Source organism: Convolutriloba macropyga, chromosome 6, assembly GCF_964194025.1.
Source record: "Convolutriloba macropyga chromosome 6, txConMacr16.3, whole genome shotgun sequence".
In the NCBI taxonomy this organism is placed as follows: domain Eukaryota; kingdom Metazoa; phylum Xenacoelomorpha; order Acoela; family Convolutidae; genus Convolutriloba; species Convolutriloba macropyga.
The window spans coordinates 55,032,856-55,045,204 of record NC_134473.1 but is presented as its reverse complement, the minus strand read 5'-3'; the positions used below and the strand labels follow the sequence as shown (position 1 = coordinate 55,045,204).

The window sequence follows — 12,349 nt, the reverse complement described above, 5'->3', positions numbered from 1 at the left end:
AATAAAATTAAAAATTTAGTTAAGAGATTTGCATTAGATGCACAATTTTTAGGACCAAATTTTTCGACTTCTGGAGTCAACCAACCAGGGCATTAGAAGCCATGTGATCAAATTTATGGAGCATATCGCACTCGCACTGTCGCATAAAAGCCCTGACTCTGAGAATTGCAGGGGGAGCGACTTGGATGTTTCTCTGGACCTCATCAAGTAATTATTTAAACCTTAATTCTCCATCTGACTGAATGCTGTGCACTAAAATTTTACAAACTAAACGAATTATGTATAAAAAACAATCAATTTGACAATCTATCAACAGTTGGTCAGTTTTATTGTCATCTGCAGATGTGTCTATATATATTTGGAGATGTTGGTGAGATACTTCTCGTGTGGGCTATGTTAAGATGATAAAATTCGGACTCTCTGAATCGATTCTTAAAATTGTGTGGATGTAAATTACTTTCAGGTCAACTCATTCCTACTTGCGTTATGCAGACCTGAAGTTGGAAGGATCGAAGATCATCCAAGTATTCCTCACCCTGGCCACGTCTCCACAAGTCAGCTGCAGTAATCTGTTGGTGGCTCTGAACTCTCTCGTGTCCATTGCGAGGCAGAGACCACTTTATCTCTCGCCTGTGATACAGAGTCTGGAAAGTGTTCATGTCAATTTACCACCCACATTATCCAAATCGCAGGTGTGTGCGTATATTTGGACGCGGGTAAAGCAGGCATTTGGTAGCCACTAGTCGAACAGTACCGACTATGTTATGCTCGTGCAATGATCACGCAAGTTAAAAATAAAAATAGTGAAGGGCTTGCAAGATAGAGCAGATGGGTAAACAATATTTTGAGGTCCTTGCAGGAATTTTACAACGCGCTCTGCAGTTCAAATAGGTTGAAATAGGAAAATAATAGATATAATTGTGACGTCAATCATGGCTTATGCCTACTGAAGCCCCGGAAAGTGATTGGCGAGTAATAAATTGTTCATTTTAGCTACCTATTCTTAAGTCTCTTATACTGCATAGCAACTTCTGTTAATAATAATTGTTGGCTGGTTCAAAGTCAATTTATCTTAAAAGAATTCTTTTGTGACAAATTAGTATGCCACGTAAAAATTTCTTTCCAATTGTTTACTCGCAGCAAAATTTTCAATTATCAGGAATCAGTAAAGCGTTTTCTTCACAGTAAATTGACTGCATTTGCGTTCTTACACATTCCTTTCGTTTGTTCCAGCTTCTCCTCTCTTAAGACATTCCGAAAAAATTTGCTCTCTTCTTCATATATTATCCAGTGGCTTTTTGGTACATCTGACATGCAGTAATGCTTCGCAGTTAGCCTCAATCGCTTTCCACGAAATCCTTAGCGTGCCTGGAGAACATAATCCAATAGTTTTATTTTCTTTTATTTTCTTTGCGAAATTTTCATTAATTCAATCGCTTTTTTAATAGCCGCCCTCATCTTCTCAGCCGGCTATTATAGCGCTCCTATTTTTTACAATTCAAAGAATTTGAATTGTATTGGGGCGCTGTCTTTTTTTAAGATCTGTTCACATTTTCGTGATTTTTGAAGTCAAATTGGAGTAGTGATTTTGGTCACGCCGAAACAGGAAATAGAGCGAAAAAGCGAGTGGTTTTGAGGCGTAAATTTTTTTCGCTCTAATTTTAAAGTAGAGTGAGAAAACGGTGTTTGAACAAAAATTCGGTTTTTCGGTAGTGGTTTTTTGTTCACATGCGGCAATTTCACTCTAATTTTTACTGTTTTTTTCAATTTTTTGGATCGGATTTTTTTTTCTAAATGGTTTTTCCAATGCATTCACAGCTCATTCTGGGCCCAGTTTTTTGTTTGAATTAAATATTTTCATTTCTCGCTAGTGTTTTTTTGTTGACATGCTGCATTTTGACATTGATTTTCTGTTTTTTAATAGCCGCCCTCATCTTCTCAGCCGGCTATTATAGCGCTCCTATTTTTTTACTTCGTTGAATAAAAAAATGTTTCGCTTTACCTCATTTAGCCGCTTTTTCAAGATTTTGCGTGATATCTTTTTGATTTCTCTAGGCTAGTTTCTCTCATTCTGCTAAAAATGATTTTGAACATCAGTTGCTCAGCAAAGCAATTCAAAATGAACAGAGTCAGTATAAAAATTTGAAGTCAGAAGTAGAAACGGGATAAATCCTTAAAGCCCAATTTTAGATGCCCGCTATTTGAACGTCGTTCCTATAAGTCTTAGTGAACATCTCTAATGCTTATTGGTTTTGATAGTAGCCCCTGTAGCCTCTCTCTAAGAAACAGAAGTACGTTATGTTCAACTACGAAATGAATGAATCAAAATAAATCGGACTTAAAAATTGTTTTTGTACAATAATCTTTTTTTTCAATATCTGTTTTAATCCCAATCATGCTTATTGGAATCAACGGCGACTGTTTTCCGGCAATCTGCCGGGTATGTTTTCTTATTTTTTTTTATTATCTAAAAAATGGTTTTCTCATTTCACCCAGTCCATTCTAGGTCTTATTTTTTTTGTTTAGTCAATGAACGTTCTTTGAATTGTACGTCAGAACTTGTCCTGCTATGTTTTTTTTACTTCGTCGAACTTTTCGCTTTTCCCATTTGCCGCTTTTTCGACATTTTGCGTGAAATCTTTTTGACTTCTCTAGGCTAGTTGCACTCTTCTGTCATTCTGCTCAAAGTCATTTTAAACAGCAGCTGCTCAGCCAAGCAATTCAAAATGAAGAGAGTCAGTATAAAAAAATTAAAGTCAGAAATAGAAACGGGATAAACCCATAACGCCCATTTTTAGATGCCGGGTACTTGAACTTTGTTCTCATAAGTTTTAGTTACTATCTATAATGCTCATTGGTTTTGATACTAGACCCTGTAGCCTCTCACCGAGAGACAGGGGTATGTTCAATTACGCAATGACATCGAAATAAATTGCACTTAAAAATGTTTTTTTTTTACAAAAATCAATTTTTGTTGATATTTTCTTTTCTTTCAATCCCAATAGACTTATGGGAATCAACGGCGGCTATTTTCCGGCAATCTGCCGGGTATTTTTTTTATTGCCATCCCGTAGTGCTTACTACTCAACTCAATTTTTGTGTTTGTGACGAGTACAAGTGCGTTTAGGCCTTCTGCACCTGTTGCATCTAATACCATATCACCCTGGTACCCTATGATATTTAAATTGTAGCCTTGAACAGATGAATCTTTTATTCTTACAGAGACCTCATTTTTATCACTTTTGAAAAAAGTCAGGTGAAAGCAAACAGCAGTTTTCTGCTTCGTTTTATGATTAAAGCTTGACTCACTTCGTTCGTATTAGAACTGTTGCAGCTTGGTTGTTATAGGCATAACAGAAGGAGCAGAAAATCTTAACTGTTAATTTTCACGTGTACTTTCACGTCGTTAATCACGGAAAATTCAATCGATAGCTCTTGTCTAGACAACGAATCACAAACTGATAATATTCAGATTATCTGTCGAGAATTGGCCGACTAAAAGGAGAGTTTCGTATGCCGCAGCTGAAAATAAAACCGTTCTGAGTCTCAGTCGGCTTGTTCTCAAGCTTTAGTTTTTGGAGTCTACGTTCTCCGCACAACCACACTGATAGGCATTGACACACTCGTGTCCTTGGCAGAGCGCCTTCCTTGTAAAGCTGAGTAAACAAATCTCACAGAATAGATAATAATGTCTTTAAACACCGATCGGGGCTTAGGGTTGTGACACTATCAGACATAACCAAAAATCTTTCCATGTTTTTGCTCTGCGTTCGATCCACAGTGAATAAAACACACGGCTTGATCCCTTATGCTGTTATCTGGAATGTCTAAGAACTTCAGCACAGGTCAAGGCTGTTAACCACAGCCTCGTTGTCGCGAATTTTGCCTAGTGATAATTCTGCAAGGGGGAGATCGTAGGGATATGAGGTAGGACTTTGACCCCCAGTAATGTACTGCTATCTTAAATCAAGTTCTAGTGCCAACACTTTCCGTAATTTCATTTTTTAACGTTTTCCGGTCAGTTTTTATTTGTTCTGTATATTGATTGCAAAAGGGCTAACAGTTTTTTTTCAGAAGGAAAATGCGCTTGTTCATTGGACCTTCGCACATTTTTTTGCTTTTTAATAGCCGCACAGCGATAGCTGGGGCTATTGTTGGCCTTCTCTTGTTTTTACAATTCCAAGAATTTGAATTGTATTGGTGCGCTGTTTTTTACAATCCAAGAATTGGATTGTATTGGTGCTCTGTCTTTTTTTTATTTTAAGATGTTTTCACACCTTTTCATGACTTTCAAAACGGGATAAACAGGTAAAGCTCAGCGGAGATCAAGTTTCATTAGAGGCCCTTAACCGCGTTTAGTAGTCCTTCAAGTGCTTAGAGTTGTGAAGCTACTGGCAAGAACGTAATTCAAGGTTAAAGGGTCATTTTTAAGAGTTTTTGGGCCCAAAATGTTGCAAATTTTTGCATTTTCTCGTCGTTTTTCCAAATTTTTGTTGGACCAGTCTGAAATTGAGCTTTGTGAAGTTTGATAATGATGTTTGGTATGAGTTGATTACGTTTTATGGCCATTTTAAGAGATAGATGTTTTGGTACCCCAAACATAAACACGCAAATTTTCAAGGTTTTCGAAAAATTTTGTCATTTTTTGAGGTTTTTCAGCCCCTGGTGTCAAGAAGCTTCCTCTTGGGTTTAATAGAGGTTATTGCATAATTTCTAGTGATAATGGAATGGTTTCCAACATTTTAACATCATATGTTTTTGCAATTATTTTGATAAAACTTGCAATTTTCAAGTTTTCGAAAATTTTTGTCAATTTTTAGGTTTCTCTAACCTCAAAGGCAAAAGAATCTCCTCTAGGTTTTGGTAAAAGCTACCGCATAGTTTTTTTGGTGATGGGGAATGTGTTTCAATATTTTAATATTTCGAATGTAACGAATTTTTGAAAGAAAAATTGCAATTTTTTTTAATTTCTGTAAATTTAGTATTTGTTCCTCACTGACGAGGTAACCTCCTATACGGCTTGCAAGCATGTTACTGCATAGTTTCTAGTGGCAATAGATTGGTTGTCAATTTTTTAATATAACAAATTTTTGCAGGTTTTTAAACTAAATTTTTCAAATTTTTAAAAATGTTTAGAAAATTTTTGTTTTTCCTGCACCAGGGGCCCAGGAACCTTATCCAGAGTTTGATTATAAGCTACTGCATGGTTGCTAGATGTAACGGAATGGTTATATTGATAACTATTCCATTACCTCTAGCAACCATGAATAAGCTTATAATCAAACTCTGTAATGGATGGTCTCTGGAGACAATGAAAGGGTTCTGAAGATAATATTGTTACAATTTTCGCAATATTTTTATTTGTTTTTAAATGTTGTGAATTCATTTTGTCATTATCTGAGTTTAACGAGCGAGATTTACAAAATTTCTTGAAATTTTGTTTTTCTCAGTTTTTTTGAAGCCGTTGTCATATCGCTCGAGTTTATCTACTTTTAGTGGCGAAAAATTCTCTTTCAAAGCTTGTGCGTAACCTAATGATCATTTTGAATCATATATGGTCTTCAGGTTAAAAGCGTCAAGAGTTTTAGCAATGATTATTTTTTGTTTAGTTAGCTTGATTCTTTTAGATTCTGTGAGATTTTGTCTTTTTGGCTGGAATTTTTCAATTGATCTGCTGGTCAGGTACATTAGGTCTGTTTTTCATTCAATTCTTTGGATTGTATTTCAGGACTTGTCCTGCTATGTTTTTTTAAGATGTGTTCACACATTTTTCAGTGACTTTGATCGTTCAAAACGGGATAAACAGGTAAAGCCCAGCGGGTATAAGTTTCATTAGAGGCCCAAAGTGGGCTTTAATTTTTCTTCAAGTGCTAATAGTGATGCAGCTGCTGGGATGGCCTTAAATTAAGGTTGAAAGGTCATTTTTTAGGAGTTTTTGGGCTCAAAATGGTGCAATTTTTCATGTTTTTTTGTGATTTTTTGAGTTTTCTTGTTTGATTAGTCTAAGGTTGAAGTTTTTAAAAGTTGATTAATGTCTTTTGCGACACAAAATTGCTTGTTATGACCTTTTTTGAGCTATAAGTTTTGGTACTACAAACACAAACACGCGAAAGGATACTAATTTTTGTAATTTTATTCATGTTTTTGGAAAATTTTTGTCATTTTTTGAGTTTTTTTAGCCCTAGGTGCCAAGAAATCTCCTCTAGAGTTTGATAAAGGGTTTGATGATAGATTCCTGCATAGTTTCTAGTGGTAATGGAATGGTTTTCAACTTTTTGCCATCATGAATTTTAGCATTTTTTGACAAACCTTGCAATTTTTTCATGTTTTTGGACATTTTTTGTCATTATTCAAGTTATTTGAGTCCCAGGGGCCAGAAGACCTCATTAGGGGTTGGATAATAAGTTTTATAAAAAATTTTAGTTGCCATGGAATAGGTTTCAACTTTTGAATATCACAAATTTTAGCAATTTTTGACAAAATTCGCATTTTTTCAGGTTTTTGAAAATTTTCATTTCCTGTTTTTCCAGCTTCAAGGACAAGGCAGTCTCCTTTAAGTTTTTTTAATAGGGCACTTCATAGTTTCTAGTATTAGTGGAAGGGTTTTTAACATCTTAACGTCTCGAATTTTAGCATTTTTTGGATAAAATCTGCAATTTTTTTAAGGTTTCCTAAAATTTTTGTTAGTTTTTGATATTCTTCCATTCTCAAGTGCGAGAAAACCTATTCCAAGTTCTGATAAAAAGTTACTGCATGGTTTTTGGTTTCAATGGATTTGTTTTCAACAATTTAACTTTTCGACTTTTTGGAAGTTTTTTGATAAAATCGATTGCAATTTTTTCGAGTTTTTTCAAAACATTTGTATTTCATTTATTTTTTCTTGTCTCAGTAGACATGTGAACTCATCCAGTGTTTGGTATTATGTTATTAAATAGTTGCTAGGGGCAAGTGAAATTATTGCCTAAAAATATATTGCCTATCGAACTTTTCTAAAAATTATTGCATATCTAAAAATTATTGCCTGTCGACCTATGAGCCAATGAGTTTAAAGCTTGGAATTGGGTTACTGGGTAGCCTCTAGAGACACAGAAATGAATCTGAAGATATTTATATCACAATTTTTGGCATCATTTTCTGATAATTTGTAAGTGATTTCTTTTCTTAAATTTTTTGGTCATTTTCGATTCAATCGATCTTCAAGGGCCAATGAATATTTTTCAAGTCTTGCAGACATAATACTGGACCGAATTCAGAAAGGAAAATTGTTTTTTAACATATTTTTTATGTGAGTTTTTTTAAACGGAAAAAAAATTTGACTTAGGTTTAAAAGCTTCGAGTTTTAGCAATGAGTATATTTTGTTTAGTTTTGATTCTTGTAGTTTCTCAAATTTTTTAGATGATTTTGTTTGTGTTCTGGCTGGCATTATTCAATTGATCTGCGGGTCAGGTAGAGTACGTCCGAGTTTTTCATTCAATTCTTTGAATTGTATTTCAGGACTTGTCCTGCTATATTTTTTTATTTTGTCGTCAAGATTTTTGTTACGACCGTATGAAGTCACGACCACTTCAAATCGGTTTTTGTTCATTCGTTTATGCAATTTCAATTGCTGATTTGCGTGCGTGACGTCATTTTTCACTACTACTGGAACGAGTTTTTTTGTTCATTCGGTGATTGAGTTTTTGGTCACAAGTGACTTACTCACTCTCAAAAATGCATTCCTCACTTTGAAATTGACTTTACTTTAATTCAAAGAGATAAGGTCAAGTGATTGTCTGTCACTCTAATTAAACGTTATTTGAGAGCAGCTAATAGAGGCAGCAATAACTTATACAGGTTCTTAATCAAAATTTAACATCTCATCCTTTTATGGAAAGAATAATTTTATAATTTTCTGGTCTGTCTTTTTTACTGTTATCAGACTGCAGATCTCAGAAGCTATTGCGGCCTCTTTCTTGTAATCTGCAAGCTATGCTTCATCTTTTTCTCGTTTTTGATTTGCAGGGTTGAAGAAGGTTTCTGATAGCTTGCAGGTTTAATGTTTTTGATCTAGAAAAGTGATCTTTGTTTAATGACGTCAAAAATGACATTTTAACATCGTTGTTTTGATTTTCAACTGCCGCCGCCAGCCTCTCAAAGGGATATTTTGAGGCGCTCTCCTTGTTTAACAAGTCAAAGAATTTGAATTATATTGGGGCGCCGTCTTTTTTAAGATCTGTTCACACATTTTAATGGTTTTTGAAGTCAAATTTGAGTAGTGATTTTGGTCACGCCGAAACAGTAAGTAGAACGAAAAAGCGAGCGGTTTTGCGGCGTGAAATTTTTTCGCTCTAATTTAAAAATAAAGTGAGAATACGGTGTTTGAACAAAAATTGGCTTTATCGGTACTGGTTTTTTGTTCACATGCGGCAAATTCACTTTGATTTTTTTTTTACTGTTTTTTCGATTTTTTGGATAGGATTTTTTTCTAATTGGTTTTCCAATCCATCCATAGTCCGTTCTATGTCTAGTTTTCTGTTTAATCAATGAAAATTCTTTGAAATGTACGTCAGGACTTGTGCTATGTATTTCGCTTTAATTCGCTTTACCTTTTGATCACGTTTGTCGTTTTACATATGTCACGAATTTCACTTTTGGCTTCTGACTTACCGCACTCACTGTTTCAACTGAATGGATTCTAAATTCTTTCATGCATTGAAATACGCAATGTAGGGAATACGGTCAATGTCGAAAGAGCAAAATCAAAATAAAAAGAAACGGGATAAACCGATAAAGCCCGGTCATTATGTCATTGAAAATTAGGTTATCAAAGTTCATTAGAGCGATTGCTAGGTGATATTAGTATTAAGCTTTATATCCTTCAGTTTGGAAGCTGAAGTAAGTATAGGTCTAGAATCTAACTGAAACTGCGCACTGAATTAGAACAATTTTTGAAAGTTAGGAAAGGATTTTGTCATTTTGGAAAGGATGTTGCAATCCGGATGCGCATCTAGCGCCTCAACGGCGGCTATTTTCCGGCAATCTGCTGGCTATGTGTTTTCTGTGTTCAAAATGTTTGTCTTCTTTGCTGGTAAGTGTTAAATAGGGATTATTTTAGTGTGTAGGTTTAATCAGGGTAAAGAAATATTACAAAAAAAATTTTGTTCTTTGCCCGTTATTTTAATGGAGCTACCAATTAAAATTTTTGTTATATCGTTGAATCGTATGCGTAGATTCTAATAAGCAGCTTTTTTAGTCCGATGCAGTTCTCAAAAGTGTTTTTTTTTCAATTACTTTTTATTCATTGAAAAATAAGAAATAAGATCACCAATCAAACCAACCAATTAACGTTTTCCTGAAATACTGCCAAAGCTATGTTCAAAACTACATTAAATAAATCAAAGTAGTGGTGGTTGACGACAAAAGTTGGTCTGGTGCATAATGTTGGTCATATTCGGGCCCCATTTGTTTCTCGTCGACTTTAAATTTTTGAGGTTATCATTGACAGCTGCGTCGTCGGCATAGAAATTTTATTGAAGCTTCTCGATGTTAACAATTGCGTGAATCGAGAAGACATATCATTTTGTGCAGCTACCTTTTCTTTGTGCATATTTGTAGGTTCCTTACCATGAGTGCTTTTTGTTATGAAAAGCTGGTAATAAAAGGTACGGTTATCTATATCAATTTTTTATACCTCAATAGGGAGAAGAGTGAGTTAGGAGGGAGAATAGCAAGCATGTTCAGCCTTCCGGTAGTCGCATCTGATCTTTTGTTATTAATTGCTCTCAAACGAAGTTTGTAGCAATTATATTAGTCCTGTCGGTCTTTTTTTTTATGCGATTTTTCGCTTGACCAATTTTTCGTCTGACGCTTTTGACTTTTCTTCCTCAAAAACGGGATAAACAGGTAGCGCCCAGCGGGCATTATGTGCTCTTAGAGCCTTTCAGGTCTGTTTCAGCTCAAACTGTCTTGGAGACTTATACTTATACTTATGGTGTGAGGGGCGGTTCTTAGAGGTTGACACCCCCCCCCCCCTTTATTGGCTCCACCCCCCCCCCCCCACCGCGCTTTTGCCCCCCCCCCCCCAGTGCTGCCCCCATCAGCCCCCGGTGCACCCCCCCCCCCCGTGGCTAGCTACTGACCAAGCCAACCGCTCGCCGGTCGTTTGAGAGCAATTCGCCCGACGTTAGTCGGTTATGTTTAAAATTTTGTTTGCGCAAATCTGGTTCTTGTACAAAACTTGTTTGTGCAAATCTTGGAAAGCCCCAGTTTCAACATAAATAATAGTAATTACAGGTCGCAAGTGTGCGAAAGAACCTGAAGCTCCAACTAAGCCAGATTGTGAAGCACGCGGCCGTGGCTCCATTCATATCCCAGATATCCACTTTGTTGACGGACTTGGGAGCATCTCACAGTGAGTTAAACAGACTGATTCCCAAATCCATCAGGGAACAGGCGGCGAAAATGAAGAAGGAAAAAGAGGAACAGCAGTTGATCAAGCCCACCAGTAAAAAGGTACTTGCTATTCGAAGATCAAGGTTTCATTAAATATTCCGATAGGTAATTTACTTCAATTTTTTTCTAATAAAAGTGTCCCATGACTCAATTGTTGCTACAAATTGATAATCTCGGCTCTATTAAAAAAAATGGTTTGACAAAATTTTGGCTTAAATTTGGGCCAATTGAAGATTAATACTGGCTAGTTATGAAGTGATTTTACACTGCGGGAACCTCGGCTCAAACTAGTTTGAACAATAGCTTTTTTATAGACGCGTTTTGACGAGGAATCGTTCGCATCTTCAGCTGGTGTTGAGTTGGAACAGAACAAAAAAGTTGCAGCAATTGAGATCACAACTGAGTTCATAATACCTCGATTAAAACGTCCCGAGACAGTAGCAAACATGGTTCTTGTATCGATGCTGAACCTTCCCGATTCGATTCCCGCGCATTTTCAGTCAACGTATACGCCCATTGATAGTGCCGGAACGCCGGCTCAAATAGAGCATCTGGCGAGGCTAATGGCGACGCAAATGACTGCTGTTGGTGTCGGTGCAGGTTAGTTCAAAGTTCTATTTGACCAAATCAGACCAATTTTGCTGATATTTTTTGAGATCTTTTAATCTCACGGATTATGATTAATATTACGAATTTTTTAATTGCTCTCGAGCGAAGTTCGTAGCAATTATCTAATCTCAGCTTTGCTTCACAGGCGTGGAGCAGATTGCCAAAGAGGAATCCAAGCTGGCCGAGGCTAAAAAGGCCAAGGAATCTAAAGAGCAGTCGGAAGCAGCATCGGGTGGTGACAAAGGATCCCCAGTTGAGATTCTCTCCTCATCGCGGGTCCATGCTACCCCAGCACGAGGAGAATCCGAGGCTGTTAATTCTTCGGATAGCTCAAATGCTGCTTCTAAACAAGCGCCACAGGAAACAAAACAAACTCTGTTCACGCCGGAAACATTGGCTGCTAATCTACAAATGCGGGATCCAGCCAAACGAAATGTGAAAGCTTTCAATTTCAGAGAAGCAACAGTCGCAATACCCCACGACCAATTGGACGTATTTGCCAAAAATAGCTTGAAGCGCATTTTGTACTCTGAGAAGAAAATAAAACAATGTGGCGCGTCTGCGGAGCGTTTCCGAGTTTTGGCGAACCTTTCAATTATGCACGAAGATTCAGGGTTTGATGATGAAATTGAAAACTTTGTTTTGGATGATTTAAAAACGAGATACGATTTAATTATCTCGTGGCTTTACCAGCTGTACAACAGAATGCAGCGGACATCTGATAACGCGGCAAATAAAGTCCTTTTAGGGCAATACGAGAAGTTGGTAATGAGAGTTATGAAACATATTATGCAAAATCCGACTAAGGAAGGTCCTTTTTTGACCAAGTTGTTTATTGAGGCCCCTATTTTGACCAATGCTGTGTTTTCAACGCTCTCCCGTTACTGTACCATTGATGAAAGCGTGGCACTGTGTATTTCGACACTGAGTGAAGTTGTATTGAAACGAAGCTCGCATATGAAAGTGGCGCTGAATTACTTGTTGCTGTTGACAACTTTGGACCATCAGAAAGCGAGGAGTGAAGCATTGAAACTGTTAATTCATCTCTACACAAAAGATACATCTGATCAGTTCAAAAGCACTATAGAAAATTTTGCAACCGTAAGTGAAATGATTGATATGTAACTTTACTGTTAATTGATCAAGGCTTGTTTTTCAGTCGATGTTGCGTAAATCAAACATAACTTAAAAATTGACAACCATTTTTTCAATTGGTCTCACTCGTTAGCTAACACGTTAGTCTACTTACTAAGTCTTGCTAATCAGTCGTAACTCGTTAGTCTTCTTGATGACTGATTAATAGCCGCG

At 36.5% G+C, this 12,349-nt stretch overlaps 2 protein-coding genes across 3 annotated transcripts in view; one reads left to right on the top strand and one right to left on the bottom strand.

The window, feature by feature from the left end:
- Window positions 1–12,349, bottom strand: part of LOC142341776 (uncharacterized) — a 645,707-nt gene that overhangs the window by 341,187 nt on the left and 292,171 nt on the right. The gene's annotated exons all lie outside the window — the stretch shown is intronic.
- LOC142341774 (symplekin-like) overlaps window positions 1–12,349 on the top strand; it is a 63,504-nt gene that overhangs the window by 9,461 nt on the left and 41,694 nt on the right. Inside the window, exons 6-10 of the mRNA XM_075392993.1 lie at window positions 53–207; window positions 464–692; window positions 10,274–10,492; window positions 10,747–11,032; window positions 11,187–12,142. Coding sequence (XP_075249108.1) covers window positions 53–207; window positions 464–692; window positions 10,274–10,492; window positions 10,747–11,032; window positions 11,187–12,142 — 1,845 coding nt within the window. The remainder of the gene's footprint in view (window positions 1–52; window positions 208–463; window positions 693–10,273; window positions 10,493–10,746; window positions 11,033–11,186; window positions 12,143–12,349) is intronic.